Source organism: Carica papaya, chromosome 2 (assembly GCF_054855325.1).
Source record: "Carica papaya isolate Zhongbai chromosome 2, ASM5485532v1, whole genome shotgun sequence".
Taxonomy (NCBI): domain Eukaryota; kingdom Viridiplantae; phylum Streptophyta; class Magnoliopsida; order Brassicales; family Caricaceae; genus Carica; species Carica papaya.
Genome location: NC_142310.1, coordinates 3,213,805 through 3,232,960, shown reverse-complemented (window position 1 = coordinate 3,232,960; position 19,156 = coordinate 3,213,805). Strand labels below are relative to the sequence as shown.

Below are 19,156 nucleotides of genomic sequence, written 5' to 3'. Positions count from 1 at the left end.
AAAAAGAATGACTTCCACCCACATTTTCATATATGTACAATATCAGATACGAGATGAAATTGTCCAGAAAGAGATGTCACTGGAAGTGGAATTAAATATGAAGTGGAGAAATAATTAAGGGAGTCAAAGTTTAGGAGTCTGTTCTGCAGAGAATTGAATGTAAATTAAATACTTGCCGCCAAAAACCTTCTCTGGGTTTAGGGTTTTGAGAGTTTTCAAGTGGAATCTCCAGCTAAGTCAGAGCTCTCTCTGCTCTTTTATTTTTTTCTTTGCGTTGAGTTTATCTATCCCGGGTGAAGTAAAAGCCAGACAGTAAAAGGACAGAGCCACCATGGTTACCTTGTCTTCTAGCTCTTGTCTTTATTTGATCACTTTATGTCTGGATTGGTTAATCTACACTGCTTCACAACTGAGTGGAATTTCTGAGACAGTAAGGAATGGTATGTCGAATTTAAATGACTTGTTTGTTCTCTTCTCAACATATTCAGTTCTAGTTACTTGATTAATTTCATCTTATCTTGGTAAATTTATCTAAGGCGTTTCAATGATTGTCTTCTCATTCATTAACCCAGATGAGTTAATCTTCAACCAAAAAAAGGAAAAAAAAAAAAACCCAGTTGAGTGGAAAGCCATTGCATGCAGTAAATGCTGGATTTTTGTGGCTACGGAAGTTGGTTAGGCCGATGACTGGTGGCTGACCATTAGCGGACCAGAACTATTTCTGAGTGAATAATGGGCTGCAATATATAGAGCCCAATTCAATAAATGTTTTATTTTTATTTTTTTTGAAATAAAAAAACCCTATTGAGATCTGTACTCAGCTATTCTTTTCTCGCCAACTCCCCATTTCCATACCCATAAGCCATAGCAGCACCAGGAAGAAAATCGGGGAGGACGGGGTTGAGCAACAAAGCATGGATCTCAAGAGAAAAGAAATGATTGTATCAGCTCTCTGTCAATACTTCTCATTGGATCCTGTAAGCAAAGCTTACACTTTTCAATTGTTCATGTACAATTATTCTGTGCCCGTCTTTTGCTTAACCTTCGAGTTATCTCTTTCTGTTTCACTGGTCTCCCTATCTTTTTGTTTCTTGAATTGGGTATTGCTCCAATTCATTGATTATCATTAATGTTTAGTAGATTCAGAGTTGGCTGCTGTAGGTGAATACAACTGTTCAATGGGTGCTAGATACCACTTGTGCTTAACACTGTCAGTTTAGTTGCTTCTATGATGTGGGTTTTGCAAACGCGGAAAATTTAATAGTTGTAAATGAGGAAAAATTATTTGAAAGAGCTTCTTTTTCGTTTGCTTATCTCCAAAGAGGTCACTTCTGCATCATAATGTGTTCAATTGGGTGCGTTATTCTCATGGCAGCATTTACTAGTACAATGCGAGTGCTATGTGGACTGTGGTGGGATCTTGTTGTTCTGCATTGTTGAAAGGAAAAGATTTTTTATAGTGTACATGTGCTACTTCCACTTACTGGATCTTTTAAGTGTTTGTCTATGCATGGTGGAAAGGAAGATACTTTTTTAGTTTACACGTGGGATTTGCTTGTCATTTTAACAGTGTTTTTCTGTTATTTGCTTCACCTGTTGGCCTGTAAATGCTTTGATTTCGGATTTAGTCATGGGATGGAAAATTTGTTCCTAATTTTATATCAGTTTGTGCAGAAACCTTTTCTGGAGGACATTCCGGAGAACGATATCAAGGATTTGTACTCAAAAATTTCAAAGGCATCCACAAAGGCATCATCTTTGGAAAATAACGATGAGGTAGAATTTTGTTGGTTTTCTTGCCAATTCCTTTGAGTCAGAACCTAGAATGGAAAAGAATTCATCTAGGCATAGATTACTGGCTAGGCCATGATTACTTAATTATGGCAGCATTGCTTAGATCAGTTTTTAAAGTGATTATTCTAGCACTAAGAGCATGTTGATAAGGCAACACTACTTGTCAGACTCAGAGAATCAGCATCTTTGTTGTACTTGTCACATTTACGCTTTACTTTTTGGATAGTTCAATGTTGATTCTAAATTTATGAGATCCATGTTGGTTTGTAGGTTGCCAAGTGGATAACATTTGCAGATCCTTCAAATTCCAAAGCATCCGTTGACATTCTCAAAGAATTGAATGAGGACTTGGCTCCAAAATCTGTACTTTCAGGAAATGGATTAAGACCATCAGAAGTTGATGTTATTGTATTTTCTAGCATACATTCTTTAGTGGTATGCATTTACATGATTTGATGAATAATCCAATAGGAATTTTGTGTTTCTTGTGGCTTTTGTCATATAAGCTTTAGATGAAAACAGCTGATGAGCTGACCATAGTGTTTTCATGTTATTCTATATCCTAAAACATCTGTTATTACAACTTCGTACTTTATTCTGTTTGTTTAGCAACTTTATATCATTCACAATTAATTTACAACTAAAAACAATATTTTTCAGGGTTAAAGATTGAAATTATGACCTGAGTGATTGTCGTTTTGTTGCTAGGCTGACCTATCAGATTCAGACAAGGAAAAGTTACCACATTTGATGCGATGGATTGATTACATCCAGGTGGGTTGAATCTACATATATTTTATGTTTTAACTTCTGGAATAAAAGAAATTTGTTTAGTTATTAAAGCACATATTATTCCAACACATTCTGCTCTTAAATTTTTCTTATACAACAGCATTAATGATGCTCATAAACTTTTTCTCATTTACCAATTTTTGTAGAACAAAGAGAATTTGTGGAAACTATTTGGAACAATATCTCTGCAGAAGCCTGGGTTTGAGTATCAGGTGAAAAATCTTACCATTATTTTATATTGTAAGTCCACTGGTTTCTAGAGACTAGATGACAAATATGATATTGTTATGGTTTTTCCATTTTGTTTCCTTGATTCAAGTTGCCGGGAACAAGAACTGCAGCTAAGGTGGAAGTCGATTCAAATGCAAAAAAGACTGCGCAAGGCAGTAGAAGTGCTGATAGGTCAGAAGCAGAACCCAGTACCAAGAAAGGAGATTCTGGGGTAAATTTTAGATTTACCTTGTTCATTGTGTCATTCAGATTCACATTATTTAGGGTTTTGGGACTTGGTAGAACACTATAGTCCTTTCATGTTGAAACTATATTGAAAAACATTTACAATCTGATGTGTAATTAAACAAAATATATGTGTTGGAAGTTATCTTTAGAAGGCAGCTTTATAGATGTGTAGGAGAAGAAAATAGTTTTCTCAAATAAATTGTGGCTTTTGGATGTTAAATAAGTTCAACAGCTAGATAACATACATATGCTGAAAAGGCCTGCTCTAAATCAATGTTATTTATGTCCTGTAAAATCAGTTGTGAGGGATGCCTAAATTGACTTTTTTATAGTTAATAAATAATACCACACTACAGAATGGTATTGATTTTTCCCTTGAAAAGTTACCATCTTTTTCTATGCTTATGGAATTCTTCCATGACATTTCTTTTTTAAGAACCCGACTGGGGATAAAGGTGCAACTCAGGAGAAGAAGAAAAAGGCTACCGGTGAAAAAGATACTACTCAGGAGAAGAATAAGACATCTGCTACAGAAGCAGTTGACAAAGACAAGGAAGTCAGTGTCAGTTTACTGAATATACAAGTTGGCGTAATTCACAAAGCATGGAAACACCCATCTGCAGATAGGTATGCAGACCAACGTATCTTCTTTTTATCCAAGAGTTTCCGTGTTACTCTTTCTAGTTTTTCGATTGTGTAAGAACTATGACTCTAAAGATGCAGAATTAATTAAAGCCTTATCTTTATTACTGATGATGCAGTTTACTCGTAGAAGAAATAGATGTGGGAGGTGCTAAATTGCGGCAAGTAGTCAGTGGGTTGGCAAAATATTGCACACCAGAAGAGTTGACTGTATGATATTTCTTAAGTTAGTAGAAATAGGCACTTCTAACACTTCTATTTAGTTTTGCTATGAAATTCTTATGATATATTTATTGGATTCTGAAGCTCAGTTTCCTATGGTTTCTTTCATGTTCATTTGCATATTGAAGAACCGCAAAGTTGTGCTGATTACCAATGTAAAACCGGGAAAGTTACGAGATGTGATGTCAGAAGGATTGGTAATATTTTCTTGGCATTTTGATGAGATACTTATAATTTTTTTTTCTCTTGTTAGAGGAGTTGGATGTATTATGCAAAACTTAAGCATGTATTAATATATTTCAGCAGTAAATAATTTCGACAAAAAAAGAAAAAACACATTTCAGCAGTAAAGATATTCTGAAAGCGAGCGTTGTAACTTCATACTTTATAATGCTTGGAAGTGTATGTCACATTACTTTTGGATGTACTGGAATATTCACCTAGACAATCATTATTTTGATTGGAACAATCTGTATTCAAGGTAATAGTCATCATCCAGGTCTTGTTTATCAATGAATCAGAAAAACAGTCTTTTCCCCAATCCTTTATGCACTTAGGATCATATTGTGTGTTTTAAAGTATATTCTACATTGTGAAAAATGCATAAATCACTTCAGTTTCAAACTTGATATGGAAGGCCAAAGAAGTTCAAAGAAAAGAATTCATTTCCATTAAAAGATAAAGAATGTATCATGCACATCTTGTTGAGTTCCTTATTTATGAAAACCAAACTGAGTTCTTGAGTCCATAAACAGTTCATCTATTTCTTGCCCAAACAAGTGCATAGCAAGTGGATTAAAACCTTTTGTTTTTTAAATTATACAGCATGTAGGTTAGAAATTACGAGAAAAGGTTCCTTCACGGGCATGACATTAATCTGCCTTCATATTTGTGCTTCCTATTTACCAGGTACTATGTGCTTCCAATGAAGATCACACAGTAGTCGAGCCTTTGCACGCTCCAGAAGGAGCCAAACCTGGAGAGTGCATTTCATTTTCAGGGTAAAGAGTTTTTAGTTGAATATATGCTAAATACCAATGGCAGCTACCTTAAGAGCTGTACACTTGTGCAATTTACACATGTTAATAGCAAGAACCATAACATGTAACATATTTGTCTTACACAGAATTACAGCAGAATGTAATGGTTTTGGCATCATTGGTTGAAGTATTATTTTTTCCACTTTGCTGTGGATTATCTTAAATTTTGTTAATGCCTTTATGCAGGATTGATGGAAAGCCAGAAGATGTCCTAAACCCAAAAAAGAAGCAGTTAGAGAAGATAACACCGGTATGCATTTCAAACTAGCTGTGACTCATATCGGTTGCCTTTCCTTTGAATCTCGACATGGATCCTTTTGAGTTTGCATTGTAATATGGATGCTGCTTTCATTGCTGCAGCATCTTTTCACCGATGACAAGGGTGTAGCCACTTATAAGGGTATACCATTTATGACAACTGCTGGGCCTTGCACGTCATCTATTCCAAAGGCGAGCATCAAGTGATGGTACCGATTCTCAGGTTCATTATTAGTCATTGTAGCAACCGATCACACCTTCTTGCTTCTCAATTTCTAAAGCCTATGTTACTGGATATTGAAAACTTGATAGAAGTGCAACCATGGGATTGAGTTATAAAATTTTGTTATGGACAATTCATATAAAAAGGGTATTAAATGTATGTCAAATGGGAAGTGCAATATTTTTCCAGGTCTTTCTATTTTAAGCTTCGTGCTTCTTCAAGGACAAAATCAGAGTCATTTATTCATCTGGCAAACCCAGCATGCCTTGATTACATAGAGGTTTTCCATTAATACAATGGCTTGAAATTCGAATTGCAAGCTGTCTCATTTAGGATCTCAATGTTGTTTTCTTCAAATTGAAATCCCCATCAAAGATATGTTTTTCCTTTCTTTTTAAACAATGAATCTTTCTAAAATTACTGCTTAATTTCCTGTTAATTGATTATGTTTTGAGAAATCATACGAAATGAAGTGAACCAAATCAATTTCTGTTTGTTGGTAATCTGCCATGGGAGAAGATAGACAATCATGATTATATCGGATATTAATTACTTTCAAATGGTAATTATATTGCCATTGGCAAATCAATGTTATACCCAAAACTTCTCGTTGACTTTTATTCATACCCAAATAAACATCTCAACAAGTTTATATAAACTTCAAAAGAGAAGAAAAAAGAAGAGAGAGAGAGAGAGAAATCTTCTGTTTCATAAGGTACAAGTTTTTAAAACATGGAAGGGCAGGCAATTGCAGAAGAAGCTTCATCTGCCATCTGTAGGGATATAAATATTTGATCATGTCATGATCCATAATTTGATTGGATTAACTATAAAAAAATCTGATTATTTATAATCTTTCGTGGATATAATTTGATTTGTGGGTTAAATAAGAAAAAAGAAAATGGTATCTCGATATCTAAGCAACACCCCAAAATTTCTCCTATGTTTCAGAGATTTTTTTTCCAGACCATGTTTTAAATTGAAGTTATTTTTAATGAAATATTCAAATTATCTTAAAATAGGATCCAAAAATTAATTAATTTTTTTTTATAAAAAAAGATATTATTAGCTTTAGTATGGATAATTTGCCTTGGTTAATAAGATCTAAAATTAAATTAATTGAGTCATACATAAAATAAAATCTGTTTGGATTTGATTTATGTGATTGAGCAAAAGTGGGAACCATTTTGGAAGATCAAATAAAATCAGTAAATCCTTCAGTTTATGATCCTAATAGAACTTATAAAATATTTTAATTAAAGAAAATAAAATGATAAATTGGATTTTAATTTCGATTTATTATAATAATAACAAGGACTAAAATATTGCGGTTCCCATTAACGTGGTCCAGAAATCGGTGATGTTTCCTTGGCTTCAGCTCTCAGGATTTTGCAGAAAGCTTGCAGATACTGATGCTGATACAGATTCTTTATATATATGTTTATATATAATATATATATATATATGTAGAGGTTTCCTATAATAAGAATGAGACTGAATCAAATCAAAGAAAAAGCTCAAGGATCACGAAATATCTGTGATCTACTTTGATATTCTCTGTAGTGAATTTGTGTGTATGGAGTTTTCCAATAATAATATATATTCTTCTTTTTTTCCTCGGATTCTCACCCACCAAACAGGTTCTTAAATATTTATCACCTTCATATCTTTTGTGGGTTCTTTATAAATATTCATATAACACCCTCCTTTGGAGGTTTCATACGTCTCCTGTGAGCTTGTTTCTTGCTGTTTATCTGCTTGCATTACTTGTTCCACACGGTGTATCTTCTGGTTTGCAGATATTGAATTTAATTTGTTTGAGTGAAGAATGGACGGATCTTGTTCATCAATGGAGGAGCTTCATGTTTTGGCAGTGGATGATAACCTCATTGACCGCAAACTGGTTGAGAGATTGCTCATGAGCTCCTCTTGCAAAGGCAACTTCTTTCTCCTTTATCTCTTCACTATATATATATATGTATATGCATTTATGTATGTATAGCAAATCTTTTTGCTCTATTTCTATTCCATACACTAATGGGTTTATGGAGATTAGGTTGACTTGTTGGTTTGTTTGGCTATTTTGTACAGTCCAAATCTTGTGATTTATACAGAGGTGGTGACATATTGCTCTAACTATATGTATCTGTGTGTGACTGTGCTGCATGCAGTGACTACTGCAGAGAATGCTCTGAGAGCTTTGGAGTATTTAGGCTTGGGGGAGGATGAAGACAACACTTCAAGGCCAATTGTAAGCAGCCGCCATTAAAATTTTCTCTCACGTGTTAAAAATAGAAATCAGTCATCCATAACATTACCCTTTTTGGCATTTGCAGGTCTCCAACATAAACTTGATAATTACAGATTACTGTATGCCAGGAATGACAGGATTTGAGCTACTTAAGAAAGTCAAGGTATTGAAGCTTTGAGGAGTCATCAAGAAAAATTTCTTGAGCAACTCAATAACTTTAGCTGTTATTACAACGTCTAATCTCCGATTATTCCCAGCAGGAATCATCGATCATGAAGGAAGTTCCAGTTGTCATTATGTCATCTGAGGATATCCCAACACGCATTAACAAGTAATTCTTTGTAGCATACATGTTATTTGTGTCATCTGAGAATATCCCGACACCTGTTGAGATTTTTTATCTTTCATGAACAGATGCTTGGAGGAAGGAGCCCAGATGTTCATGCTAAAGCCACTGAAACCTTCAGATGTCATGAAATTGAAGGTCAATCTGCTCAACTGCAAAGCCTGAATCCTTGTCTCCTAAACAACATCCAACTAAGCATCAAGAGAAGTAAACAAAACATCAAGCTTTCATCTATACTTTAGATTTGACTCGACTGAGATTATTAATTAGGGTATGCAACAAATTTCTCTGCCTCCACATTGTTGTATGAGAACCATTTAAATCAATCTTCACTATTTGGTGATTTTTTTTTACTTTCTTGAATGGAGAAATTTTAACAGTAGAATTGAAAGGGAGAATCTTTTGTTACTAATGAGGAAAAAGAGTATTCATGAGATGCAAAGCATGAACCTGTTTTTTTAATTTGCATTTTAGATATGTTTGTCAATTCAGGAGCATCCGTGGAATATTTAGGGTACAACTGAACTGACAAGAAAACACTTGAATCAATGATACCCAACAGCATCCAACTCATAACTCCAAATCTAATCTCCCAAAACCAATATGATAAAAAAGATGAAAATACAACCCCAAAAAAGTGGATGAATTTTTTTAAGGAACAAAAATTCTATATTTTAATCTGCACGAATAAGCACTTAGCTTGCTTATACGACAACCAATATGCCCCAAGTATTTTGCTCTGGTAGAACAACAGTGCATCTCTTTGAGAAACCTGTATGTTTCACACTTCTTCAACCTGCAATTAAGGTAAGTAACATCTGTTGTCGATGACTCATCAAAGATGAAAAGTTAACTAACAGTCAGAAACTATATCAAACTAAGTGAAGTTGAGAGTTTGAATCACCTGAGGGAGGCTCATTAATTCAAGAACGGCCTTTGTTGGGGTTAGCTCATTGTCTATAATTCTGGCAACTGCTGTCAAAACTGGCATCTTAACATTATATTTCTGGGCCAATGCAATTACCGCTCCAGCAGTTGATACACCTTCTGCCACCTACAGCACCAGGCCATTAACTTAGTCATATTCATTTTTAGCTTCGCTTCAACTATTGACAAGAGGGAGACAAAAAACAAGCACCTGATTCATGGAACCAAGTATATCACCAAGTTTTTCTCCTGATCCTAGACGGACTCCAACCCTTCTGTTTCTTGATAGATTCACAAAACATGTGAGCATTATGTCTCCAGTTCCTGATAGACCAGTTATGGTTGTTGGCTTTGCGCCCATCTACAAATACAAAGCAGAGGTAAAGATCTGTCAGATAATGAAAAACTAACACTACAAGACCTAGATACTCTCCAAGATATCATAAAATGGTGACAAAAGAGTGATAACTTGAATAAAACTCAAGTAAGATGGCTTTTTACTGCAAACAAAATGTAAAACGGCAAGGATAAAATCTCATGATCAGGAAAATGCATCAAATACCTTTGTTGCTAGCCATCGTATCTCAGAACAACCTTGTGCCACAAGAGCCGCCATAGAATTATTACCTAGATTCATCCCTTCAACAATCCCTGCAGCTATTGCAAGTACGTTTTTAAGTGCCCCAGCAATTTCCACCCCTGTGACATCACTGGAGTTTATCAGAGGTTAAAAGCTGAGCACATTTACTTCTTAGTGACACATTATTTCTTAACCTTTTTAAGTTGCATTCTTTTTCTAGTTCATAGTCAAAACTCGCAAAACACTTATCAAGGCTATATAAGGTGTTTGGGAGATGGAATACCATTAAACAGATGAAAGACAAGAAGTTGGGATTTTTAAGAAAAAACTTAGTTTCTAAAGGGGATCTCCAGGGTACAATGATCATATAGATATCTACACTTTGATGCAGTTATTTCATTGTGCACCTATCATCTAAAGGTGAATAAATATGAGGGTGCCGTTACTGTAGATACATCTTATAGTTGGTAAGCAATAAATACAGGTAAATAACATGAAAATAAGAGGTTGAACTACAGAAATGGAGTGTGATTTATAGATGAGCATGTGGCTGGTGGAGCACTAGGTGGAAAAAAATCATGAATAACATAGAGAAGCCTTACTTTGAAGTGTTGATTCTTAAGTAACTAGAGGCTAGTAGCTGCTGAACAGCATTTGCCAATTTCTTGTCCCTTGACGCCACCACCATTGCTGTGAGAGCAAAAGACATGCAACGAGAAAAAAATGTCTCAAATATGAATTAGTTAAAAGGAGGAAAGATAACTAAAATTCATATGGTGGCATATAATCAACATTAGAAAGCAACCTGTTGGTAATTTGTTCATCAATTCTAATGCAAATGAAGGCCCTGAAAGTGCAATAAAAGGTTGACGAGGATTCTTCAGTGCTTTGGGAATAATCTGAGACATCATTCTCAATGTACTGAGCTCTAATCCTTTGCTAAGTGATATGAAGGGTAATCCTGGATCAACGTAGTCCGCAATGCCCTCAAGGAATGATGAACTGAACTGTACTTAAAGAAGCAAGATTCAGGCAGTTGCCTCTGTCTAATACATAATCTCATAAACAAACAGCCAAAAGGATTTTCTACATCACTCTTAAAATACTCTTAAGCTAATAGACATTAGAAAGGAAAAAAAGCTTGAAATACAAAATAGTGGTTGTAAATTGAATGAAGCATCAACAGACCTGCACAGGTACAGCATGAAGGCAGTAATCAGCACCAATTAAAGCAGTTTTTGCATCAGTTGTTGCAATTACATTTTCTGGTAGCTTGTGTTCAGGGAAGTACTTACTGACAATAAAAAATCAGAGAGTACTAAACTAGTGTTATGGACAAGTAATCATCATGCTGAATGAAATTGAAACCTAAAGATGAAAAACAAGGAAGCAAAACCCAAAAAGAAAATTCCACCAATTGTAATGGCTCTGATTGATTGCTTGGCAAACAAGAGGGTCACGTACAAGCATGTTAACCTCCAAATCCGCCTTCCTATTAGCAACATGGGCAGCCATTGCAGTACCAAATGACCCACCTCCAAGCACCACCACCTACAGTAACAGTAAAAAGATACCCAAAATGAAACGTTTTTAACCCTTTGTGATTCTTTTAAAGATTCGGCCAAAATGAAAGAAATTTTCTATTTTCAACGGCTTTTGGTACAAACAAGAAGCAAGAATGACCTTGCGAGTGCGTTCAAGAACGTCAGTCTTGGCCTTAGAGCGCCAAGAGCGGGACCATCGGACCAGCTTCTCCCAGGCCACCCGGACCACTTTCCTGCGATCTCTGGTTCGGTCAGGAGGGTTGGTTATTGGGTCGGGTCCGGTGATTCCTGGATTGGTCGAACAGGCGGGGACGCTTGGTTTAGATGGAAACTTTAGTGGTGGCGTGTAAGGATTATTGTAGAAGAGGGGGTTAGAGAAAGCTGCCTCAAATAAAGCTGTCATGTCAGATGGGAAGAGATGAAGCAGAGGCAGGGATAGAGAATGAGAAATGCAGGCGGTATTGGGTCAAAAGAGAAACTAAATTGGAGCTTTTATCATGTTCTTATCCGCCATTGATGAAGATGGAACTGGAACTGGAAGCGCGCATGGTCATCCACGTTGTTATGCCAATCAATCTGAAAGCTGGAGCCCCGGAAGATGCTTGTTCGGGCCGTGGGCCTCTTTTCATGTTTCAATCAGGTTCAATCGGGTCAGTTTTGGAAAATCCGATAGGGTCTGATACAAACCCGTCGGATTCAGAGTGGTTCGGGTTTTAATTAGGGTCAAATGCGGGTTTTACCAAATCCGTAGACCCGATTCTTTGTCATTCCCGATTTGTTGGGGAGACGAGGGTAAAAATATTGAAACGATGCCGTTTGAAACGTTGAAACGACGTCGTGCGCCTGGTAGAACCTGCAAAGTGAAGTTGCATTGCAAAACCCTTCATAATTGGCTCGTCCAAAGGTAGGAGAAGAAGAAAGCAGCTGTTCGGACCGTGAGGAGAGAGATGAAGAAGGAGAGGTTAAACGAAGAAGACGACCGGACCGGCAAAGGCACCGAAATATTTGCGTCCTGCTCCTTCTCTAGCCTCGGCCTCCACCCAACCTTATGCAATCAGCTCCGAGGTTATCTTCGCTTCTCTCTCTCTCTCTCTCTGTGTCTCTTTTATATATATATATATATATGCACACACAGACGCACAAAGTATGCTTAACAGTATTAAATGGATTAGCACTTTGTATTAAAAGTTAAGAAATTAAATTCAATGGCAGAAAGGATGGGATTCGAAGCTCCCACGCTTATTCAAGCCCAAGCTATTCCTGTTATTCTCTCGGGCCGTCATGTGTATGCTTTCCTCTCACTTTCTAGTTTTACAATTTTAAGTGTAATTCTTTTTCAGCGTTATTGTTAATAAATGTCACTTAATTTGGAGTTAACCGTATTTGACGAAGCAAAAATTAAAATTATAGGCTTGTAAATGCGGCTACTGGAACTGGCAAAACGGTCACGTATCTGGCTCCAATTATTCATCACTTGCACGCTTTCTCTCCTCGAATCGACCGTTCTTATGGCACTTTTGGTGTGTCCTGCCTCTGCTGCTGCTTGTTTTCTCTTCCCTCCCCCCCCGCCCCCCACGATTATATTTTGAAGTTTTATTTTGGGTTGATTCTTTTTAGCATTTTAGTTGCTAAAACTGACGACGTGATGTGGGTGATAACAAAGCGTTGGTGCTGGTGCCAACGCGTGAGTTGTGCTTGCAGGTTTATGAGACACTGCAGAAGCTATTGCATCGCTTTCACTGGATTGTCCCTGGTTATGTTATGGGAGGAGAAAATAGGGTTAAGGAGAAAGCTAGGCTGCGCAAAGGTACACTTTTTGCATGTTAATGTTCTGTGAATTTAATTTATTATTTTTTATGTGCTATTATTGGTTGTGATGAGGTGAACGGCAATTTGATGCCCTTGATTTGGTTTCATAATTGACTTGGAGGGTGTTTTGTTTGCTTTATTTTTTTTCCCATTCCAACTAAAGAAATAGAAAATTGAGGTAGAAATTCTTGTTCTATTAACATTTGCTAGTGAAAATATTTTCGGTTCCTTTTCTTGATTCATTGGTTATTTATGCATAATGCTTTTGTCTAAAGATTCTTTTCTGCTGTCTTCCAACTAGTTGCATTATCGTGTATAAATAAATTGATGAATATCTCATGTGATTCTTTTCAGGCATATCTATTCTTATCGCAACACCAGGACGCCTTTTGGATCATTTAAAGAATACAGCATCATTCTTATATACAAATTTACGTTGGATTATCTTTGATGAAGCGGATAGGTAACTTTTTCTATTTGAGGTTGAAAAGTTTCAATCTTTTACTGAATAGTATAGTGCTACAGGATTCATCCATTACCATATTCTCCTTGTATTCTCCTTGGCTCGTTTGTTAACTCTTTTTGTGCATTAACAGAATTCTTGAACTAGGATTTGGCAAAGAAATAGAGGAAATTCTTGATCATTTGGGTTCGAGGAAAAGTGAGCCTGTTGCCAAGGGGAGTGTAGCTTCTGAGAGTCAGAGACAGAATTTGCTACTATCAGCAACCTTGAATGAAAAAGTAAACCATCTAGCCCAAATTAGTTTGGAAAATCCAGTTATGATTGGTCTTGATGACAACAAGGTGCAATCAAATATCTTGCTTGATCATAGTGGATCTGTGGGATCTGATGTTGAAGCAGAACTCTTAAACAAAATGACAGTCTCCTTATCTGGAGACTATAAGCTTCCAGCTCAATTAATTCAGAGATATGTTAAAGGTACATGTCAACCGAAATTGTTTCTAGAAGCACTTTGACAAGTTATGGAAATCCTGATTAAGATTCTGGTGCAGTTCCATGTGGTTCACGGCTCGCTGTACTAATTTCCATCCTAAAGCATCTTTTTGAGAGAGAAGCTTCTCAAAAGGTATAGCTTAGCCTTATAATTGCATCACCTGGAAGAATCATACATTTCCTGATTATTTGGCTAACTAGTTCAATTTCCTAGGCCATTTGCACAAAGTTGAATTTCATGTCACCTCATAATTTCTTTGGGTTTCACTTGTCAAGTTTGCTCACACACTCATTCTACAGATTGTGGTATTCTTTTCAACATGTGATGCAGTAGATTTCCACTACTCACTCTTGAGCAAATTCCAGTTGTCACCATATTCACAACCAGAAGCAGAACTCAAACAGTTTTTTCTGAAATGCAAAACTTTTCGCTTACATGGAAACATGAAGCAGGAAGATAGGAGAAGCACGGTTGGGGCCTTTAAAACTGAGAAATTGGCCCTTCTCTTGAGTACAGATGTTGCTGCCAGAGGATTAGATTTTCCAAAAGTCAGATGTATAATACAGTATGATTCTCCAGGAGAGGCTACTGAATATGTGCATAGGTACTTTTTTTGCGTTTTTCCTGTGGAATTCCTTTACTATCATTTTTTTCTTCCGTTGGCAACTGCTCTGAGTCAGAGCTCTCAAAAGTCAATCTTCTATTTACCAATGAAAACAGATCTCTTTTGCTATTTAATTCAAACTTGTAATTCATTAGGATGGAGCTAACTTTTGTGAGTATGAAAATTCTTGATTGGGACTACCAAATGCCTAGGCTAGCCCTTCAGCTCTTCTTGAATTTGAATATATGGTATATTGGAGCTGATGCAACTTCTAATCCATGATGCAGAGTTGGTAGAACAGCTCGTTTAGGTGAAAGAGGAGAATCACTATTGTTTCTGCAACCCATTGAACTAGATTATTTACAAGACCTGGAGAAACATGGTGTCTCACTTGCTGAATTTCCTATTCTCAAAGTGTTAGATAAATTCCCATTGTATGGTCAGATGCCACGTGTTAAAAAGGTGTTTTGCTTAGAATCACATCCTTGGGTGATTCTTCTTCAGAGGGCACTTGAATCCTTCATCTTGGCTAAGGTATTAGCAGTCTGTATTTTTTATTCCTTGTATCTTACCTCTCTAAATCTTAAATTCTTTCCAGTTTTGTGATTCCGGCTTATAATTTATTATCTTATGCAATCAGCCAAAGATAAAGGAACTGGCGAAGAGTGCATTTTGCTCTTGGATTCGTGCGTACACAGCCCATCGTGGCGAGCTGAAGAGAATATTCATGGTGAAGAAACTTCATTTGGGGCATGTTGCAAAGAGCTTTGCATTAAAAGAACAGCCTTCATTGGTGGGAAAATCATTCCAAAAGCAATCAAAGAAGAGGAAGGCAAATGAAAAGCAGAAGGGACAAATGAAAAAGCGGAAGATTGCCATTAAAAACATGAACACATAAGACAAAGAAAGTTAGCTATTGAAGACTCCAAAGATAGAATGCTCCTGGCATGGAGACGACCATTACTAATCCCGATTTGGACTGCTACAGCAGGAACAGGCTTCTTTTAGAAGCTGTTAGGATCCTAATCCTGGTTTAGAGGAATTATGGAAGAAGGAAAAAGATCGAAGCAGAACAGAGAAGAAGATAAATGAGAAATGAGAAATGAGAACTGTGTAAGGAGAATGCAGAGAGGGAGTTGGGTGATGATTGAGAATTTCTGTGTTGAAAATGTTGGATACTCTTCTTTTTCCATGAATTAGGGATTCCATTATCTCCCCATACAAAAAACAAATATCCAAATGCTAACATCCTGATATTAGGAATAGTTTGTTCATAAGCAACTAAGAATAACGATGGACAACAATAGCATGTTCTTTTGTTTTTTTTGGTTCGAATTCGACTATCTAGATTAAAAAGTAAGAGCGACTATGAGTGTTATGGTTAAATTTCTGCTTATCTATTAATATAATGAGGCTGTACCCTTGTATTAACTTTAAATTATTTAATCATGGTATATAAATTCACGTATTTTGGTTCAATGTCAGTTCATCAAAATTTTAATTAAGCACGAGTTACAGTTTCTAATTAAAAATTTAAATTCACAGATTACTTGTTAACTCAACTGAAAAAAGATTTACTTGCGATAAGCAAAAAATAGTTGGAAAAAATCTTAATCAATTTAAAATCCTAAAATTTCAAAAATCAAAGACAAAATTATGTTAAGCTGTGTGAGTCTTCAACTATCAAATATGTCATAAAAATAATACAATAATGTTCAAAATAGTTGTGTCTAAGATGGAAAAGGGTCATTGTATGTGTCCTCGTTAAAAAGCGAAAAAAGGTCCCATTTTTATGGGAAACTTCATTGACCCTCGGTTCGTCTAATAATCATTTGCAAAGCTTCAGCAATGGTGACATGCATTCCAAGCTCCCCTGTCTGCTTATTCGCACAGTTTCACATCTAACACCCTCGAATATCTCATCAACCCATATTATTTCCACCATCCAAACTCTTGTCCGACAGGGATCTTACATACAAGCCCTGCAATTATACTCCAGAAATTCACAGGCCCTCCTCAAAACCTCTAAGTTTGCCTTCCCTTCGCTGCTCAAGGCCTGTGCTTCCCTCCCTAATCTTAACCACGGCAAGATCATCCATTCCAAAGTCTTCGCTTTGGATTTGCAATCTGATCCTTTCATCACCACTTCACTCATCAACTTTTATGTTAAATGTGGGTCATTCTATAGTGCAGTCCACGTGTTTGATAAATTTTGTGAGAGTGAGGTTTTGGTCCGGGACGTCACAGTTTGGAACTCTATAATTGATGGGCACTTTAGATTTGGGCATATTAAGGAGGGTGTGGATTACTTTTGTCGAATGCAATTGTTGGGTATGAAGCCTGATGCCTTCTCGCTCTGTATACTGCTTGGTGTGTGTGATGGTGGAGTTTCGGGCTATATGGAAGGGAAGCAAATTCATGGCTACATTATTAGGAACGTGTTTGGTGTTGATTCTTTCTTGGAGACCGCACTTATTGATATGTACTGGGGTTGTGGTCAACCAATGTATGGTTGGCGTGCGTTTGTTATGATGGAACATAAGGACAATGTTGTGCTATGGAATGTAATGATTGGTGGGTTTTGTGAGAATGGTTTGTGGGAGAATAGTTTGGAGTTATATTCAGAGGTGAAGAATGAGAATATCAAACCTGTTTCAAATTCCTTTACAAGTACTTTAAGTGCCTGCTGCCATGGTGAAATTATTGGTTTTGGCAGGCAAGTGCATGTAGATGTGGTCAAGATGGGGTTTGATAATGATTCATATGTCTGTACTTCTTTGTTGACCATGTATGCTAAATGCGAACAAATTAAAGAGGCAGAAAGGGTCTTTTATCAGACAGCAGATGGAAAAATTGAATTGTGGAATGCAATGATTGCAGCTTATGCTAGTAATGGTTGTGTTCATGAAGCTTTGGAAGTTTACAAACTGATGAGACTATGTGAAATGCTACCTGATTCCTTCACGCTGTCAAATGTTATATCATCTTCCAGCATGTTGGAATTATATGATTATGGTAAGTCAATTCATGCAGAGGTGATGAAAAGACCTATCCAGGATAATATTACTGTACAGAGTGCACTGGTGACTATGTACTCTAAATGTGGGAATAATGATGATGCTGGTTCAGTTTTTAATAAAATGAAGGAAAGAGATGTGATTGCATGGGGTTCAATGGTATCAGGTTTTTGCCAAAATGGTAAATTCAAGGAGGCTTTACAGTCTTTTAAGGCAATGGAGGTTCAGGGGACAAAACCAGATTCCCATAGTATGGCAAGCACTATAGGTGCATGCACTGGACTAGAGAATTTAGCTTTCGGCTGCCAGATCCATGCATATGTTATCAAAGTTGGATTAGAGGTGGACCTTTTTGTTGCCAGTTCCTTAATAGATATGTATTCAAAATGTGGTTTCTCAGAGATGGCTGGAAATGTATTTTCTTGTATGCTGCATAAAAATCTTGTTGCATGGAATTCTATGATTTCCTGCTATTCAAGGAATGGTCTCCTGGAACTGTCAATCAGGCTTTTTCTACAAATTGTGGAGCATGGCTTATATCCAGATTCAGCGTCCATAACAAGTGTTCTTATTGCAGTTTCATCAATAGCAGCTCCACTTAAAGGAAAAACTCTGCATGGATATCTAATAAGACTCAAGATTCCTTCTGATATTCAAGTGGAGAATGCCTTAATTGATATGTATATCAAGTGCGGAATTTTACAGTATGCCCAAAACATCTTTCAGAACATGTCCCTTAGGAACTTGATTACATGGAATTCAATGATTTCTGGTTATGCATCACATGGGGAGTTCCTGAAAGCAATGAGGCTGTTTGATGTGATGAAGAGGTGTGGAATAACACCTGATCATGTAACCTTCCTTTCCTTAATTTCAGCTTGCAAACATTCTGGTTTTGTGGACGAAGGCCAAAATCTATTCAAGTCCATGAGAGAGGACTATGGGATTGAACCTGAGATGGAGCATTACGTAAACATTGTTGATCTCCTGGGACGAGCAGGATGCTTGGAAGATGCTTACAATTTTGTGAAAAACATGCTAATTGAAGCTGACAGGAGCATTTGGCTGTGTCTGCTGTTTGCCTGTCGAGCTCATGGTAATGTGGAGCTCGGGGAACTAGCAGCTTTTAATTTGTTAAAGTTGGAACCAAGCAGAGGCAGCAACTACAGTCAACTAATGAATCTTTATGGAGAAGCTGAATTATGGGACAAGGCAGCAGAGTTACGAATCTCAATGAAGGAGAAAGGGTTGAAAAAGAACCCAGGATGCAGTTGGATTGAAGTGAGGAACAGGATTGCTGTTTTCTTTTCTGGGGATTCATCGTCCCCAAGGACAGTTGAGATCTTTGATACACTAAATAACCTCAGGAAGAACATGGAAAAGAAAGAAAGTTACTGTGGAAATGTTGAGAGCCTCCAAGAATAAAAGCTCATAGTTCAAGTTAGAGTGATACTTATAATTCCCTTTCTTCCAGATAGTCATGGTAAAACAGAGAACAACAAAAACGGACTAATCGAAGTTCAAGCTTAGTTGCATCCATGTATGTTAGACATGCTCAACCAAAAGAAAATGACAGATACACAATGGAAATATTTCTTGTTATTGTTTTTGTTATTTGGCTCACTTAGAATTCAAGATCAAATATTCTTTCGCAGATAAGTTGGGAGAGTAAGTGAAAGAGAAAGTCATCTC

General features: G+C 36.7%; 5 protein-coding genes across 8 annotated transcripts; 4 read left to right on the top strand and 1 right to left on the bottom strand.

Annotated features, from left to right (window-relative positions):
• The first annotated feature begins 810 nt into the window (after positions 1-810).
• Positions 811-5,618, top strand: LOC110819223 (Nucleic acid-binding, OB-fold-like protein). Of its 2 annotated transcripts, none has more exons than XM_088212715.1 (12): positions 811-977; positions 1,675-1,776; positions 2,065-2,229; positions 2,503-2,568; positions 2,733-2,798; positions 2,906-3,028; positions 3,482-3,672; positions 3,807-3,897; positions 4,038-4,106; positions 4,819-4,910; positions 5,136-5,199; positions 5,310-5,618. In XM_088212715.1, the coding sequence occupies exons 1-12, from the start codon at positions 915-917 to the stop codon at positions 5,412-5,414; spliced, it is 1,197 nt and encodes a 398-aa protein (XP_088068841.1). In that variant the 5' UTR covers positions 811-914; the 3' UTR covers positions 5,415-5,618. The 2 variants fall into 2 exon arrangements, with proteins under 2 accessions (XP_088068841.1, XP_088068842.1); XM_088212716.1 differs by having other exon boundaries at positions 818-977; positions 1,666-1,776.
• A 1,316-nt stretch (positions 5,619-6,934) lies between these two features.
• Positions 6,935-8,380, top strand: RR16 (response regulator 16). Of its 2 annotated transcripts, XM_088212717.1 has the most exons (6): positions 6,935-7,070; positions 7,230-7,367; positions 7,602-7,681; positions 7,767-7,844; positions 7,942-8,012; positions 8,096-8,380. In XM_088212717.1, the coding sequence occupies exons 2-6, from the start codon at positions 7,259-7,261 to the stop codon at positions 8,190-8,192; spliced, it is 435 nt and encodes a 144-aa protein (XP_088068843.1). In that variant the 5' UTR covers positions 6,935-7,070; positions 7,230-7,258; the 3' UTR covers positions 8,193-8,380. The 2 variants fall into 2 exon arrangements, with proteins under 2 accessions (XP_088068843.1, XP_021903977.1); XM_022048285.2 differs by lacking the exon at positions 6,935-7,070 and having other exon boundaries at positions 7,109-7,367.
• GLY1 (NAD-dependent glycerol-3-phosphate dehydrogenase family protein) lies at positions 7,716-11,674 on the bottom strand. Its single transcript, XM_022048284.2, has 9 exons — positions 11,218-11,674; positions 10,949-11,085; positions 10,723-10,828; positions 10,340-10,541; positions 10,137-10,224; positions 9,517-9,664; positions 9,166-9,315; positions 8,932-9,081; positions 7,716-8,823 (listed from the first exon to the last, which is right to left on the bottom strand). Exons 1-9 carry the CDS (start codon positions 11,479-11,481, stop codon positions 8,809-8,811), a joined length of 1,260 nt encoding a protein of 419 aa, XP_021903976.1. The 5' UTR covers positions 11,482-11,674; the 3' UTR covers positions 7,716-8,808.
• Positions 11,675-11,916: 242 nt separating this feature from the next.
• LOC110819185 (P-loop containing nucleoside triphosphate hydrolases superfamily protein) lies at positions 11,917-15,926 on the top strand. 2 transcript variants are annotated; one of them, XM_022048282.2, is made up of 10 exons: positions 11,917-12,143; positions 12,291-12,363; positions 12,489-12,598; positions 12,742-12,885; positions 13,242-13,350; positions 13,484-13,827; positions 13,902-13,975; positions 14,143-14,447; positions 14,735-14,981; positions 15,088-15,926. In XM_022048282.2, the coding sequence occupies exons 1-10, from the start codon at positions 12,026-12,028 to the stop codon at positions 15,343-15,345; spliced, it is 1,782 nt and encodes a 593-aa protein (XP_021903974.1). In that variant the 5' UTR covers positions 11,917-12,025; the 3' UTR covers positions 15,346-15,926. The 2 variants fall into 2 exon arrangements, with proteins under 2 accessions (XP_021903974.1, XP_021903975.1); XM_022048283.2 differs by having other exon boundaries at positions 12,077-12,143; positions 12,780-12,885.
• A 279-nt stretch (positions 15,927-16,205) lies between these two features.
• On the top strand, positions 16,206-19,073 carry LOC110819291 (Tetratricopeptide repeat (TPR)-like superfamily protein). Its single transcript, XM_022048423.2, has one exon. The coding sequence runs from the start codon at positions 16,304-16,306 to the stop codon at positions 18,887-18,889; it is 2,586 nt and encodes an 861-aa protein (XP_021904115.1). The 5' UTR covers positions 16,206-16,303; the 3' UTR covers positions 18,890-19,073.
• The last annotated feature ends 83 nt before the right edge of the window (positions 19,074-19,156 follow it).

Excerpts from the sequence above, each read along its gene's own strand:
- LOC110819223 (XM_088212716.1), top strand. The coding sequence starts at position 915 with ATGGATCTCAAGAGAAAAGAAATGATTGTATCAGCTCTCTGTCAATAC. Across the intron at positions 2,230-2,502 it reads CTAGCATACATTCTTTAGTG|GCTGACCTATCAGATTCAGA; the intron begins GTATGCATTTAC and ends TTTTGTTGCTAG. Across the intron at positions 5,200-5,309 it reads AGTTAGAGAAGATAACACCG|CATCTTTTCACCGATGACAA; the intron begins GTATGCATTTCA and ends TCATTGCTGCAG.
- RR16 (XM_088212717.1), top strand. The coding sequence starts at position 7,259 with ATGGACGGATCTTGTTCATCAATGGAGGAGCTTCATGTTTTGGCAGTG. Across the intron at positions 7,682-7,766 it reads ACAACACTTCAAGGCCAATT|GTCTCCAACATAAACTTGAT; the intron begins GTAAGCAGCCGC and ends TGGCATTTGCAG. Across the intron at positions 8,013-8,095 it reads ATCCCAACACGCATTAACAA|ATGCTTGGAGGAAGGAGCCC; the intron begins GTAATTCTTTGT and ends TTTCATGAACAG.
- GLY1 (XM_022048284.2), bottom strand. The coding sequence starts at position 11,481 with ATGACAGCTTTATTTGAGGCAGCTTTCTCTAACCCCCTCTTCTACAAT. Across the intron at positions 11,086-11,217 it reads TTCTTGAACGCACTCGCAAG|GTGGTGGTGCTTGGAGGTGG; the intron begins GTCATTCTTGCT and ends CTGTTACTGTAG. Across the intron at positions 10,542-10,722 it reads TTCATGCTGTACCTGTGCAG|TTCAGTTCATCATTCCTTGA; the intron begins GTCTGTTGATGC and ends CTTTAAGTACAG.
- LOC110819185 (XM_022048282.2), top strand. The coding sequence starts at position 12,026 with ATGAAGAAGGAGAGGTTAAACGAAGAAGACGACCGGACCGGCAAAGGC. Across the intron at positions 13,828-13,901 it reads AATTCAGAGATATGTTAAAG|TTCCATGTGGTTCACGGCTC; the intron begins GTACATGTCAAC and ends ATTCTGGTGCAG. Across the intron at positions 14,982-15,087 it reads AATCCTTCATCTTGGCTAAG|CCAAAGATAAAGGAACTGGC; the intron begins GTATTAGCAGTC and ends TTATGCAATCAG.
- LOC110819291 (XM_022048423.2), top strand. The coding sequence starts at position 16,304 with ATGCATTCCAAGCTCCCCTGTCTGCTTATTCGCACAGTTTCACATCTA.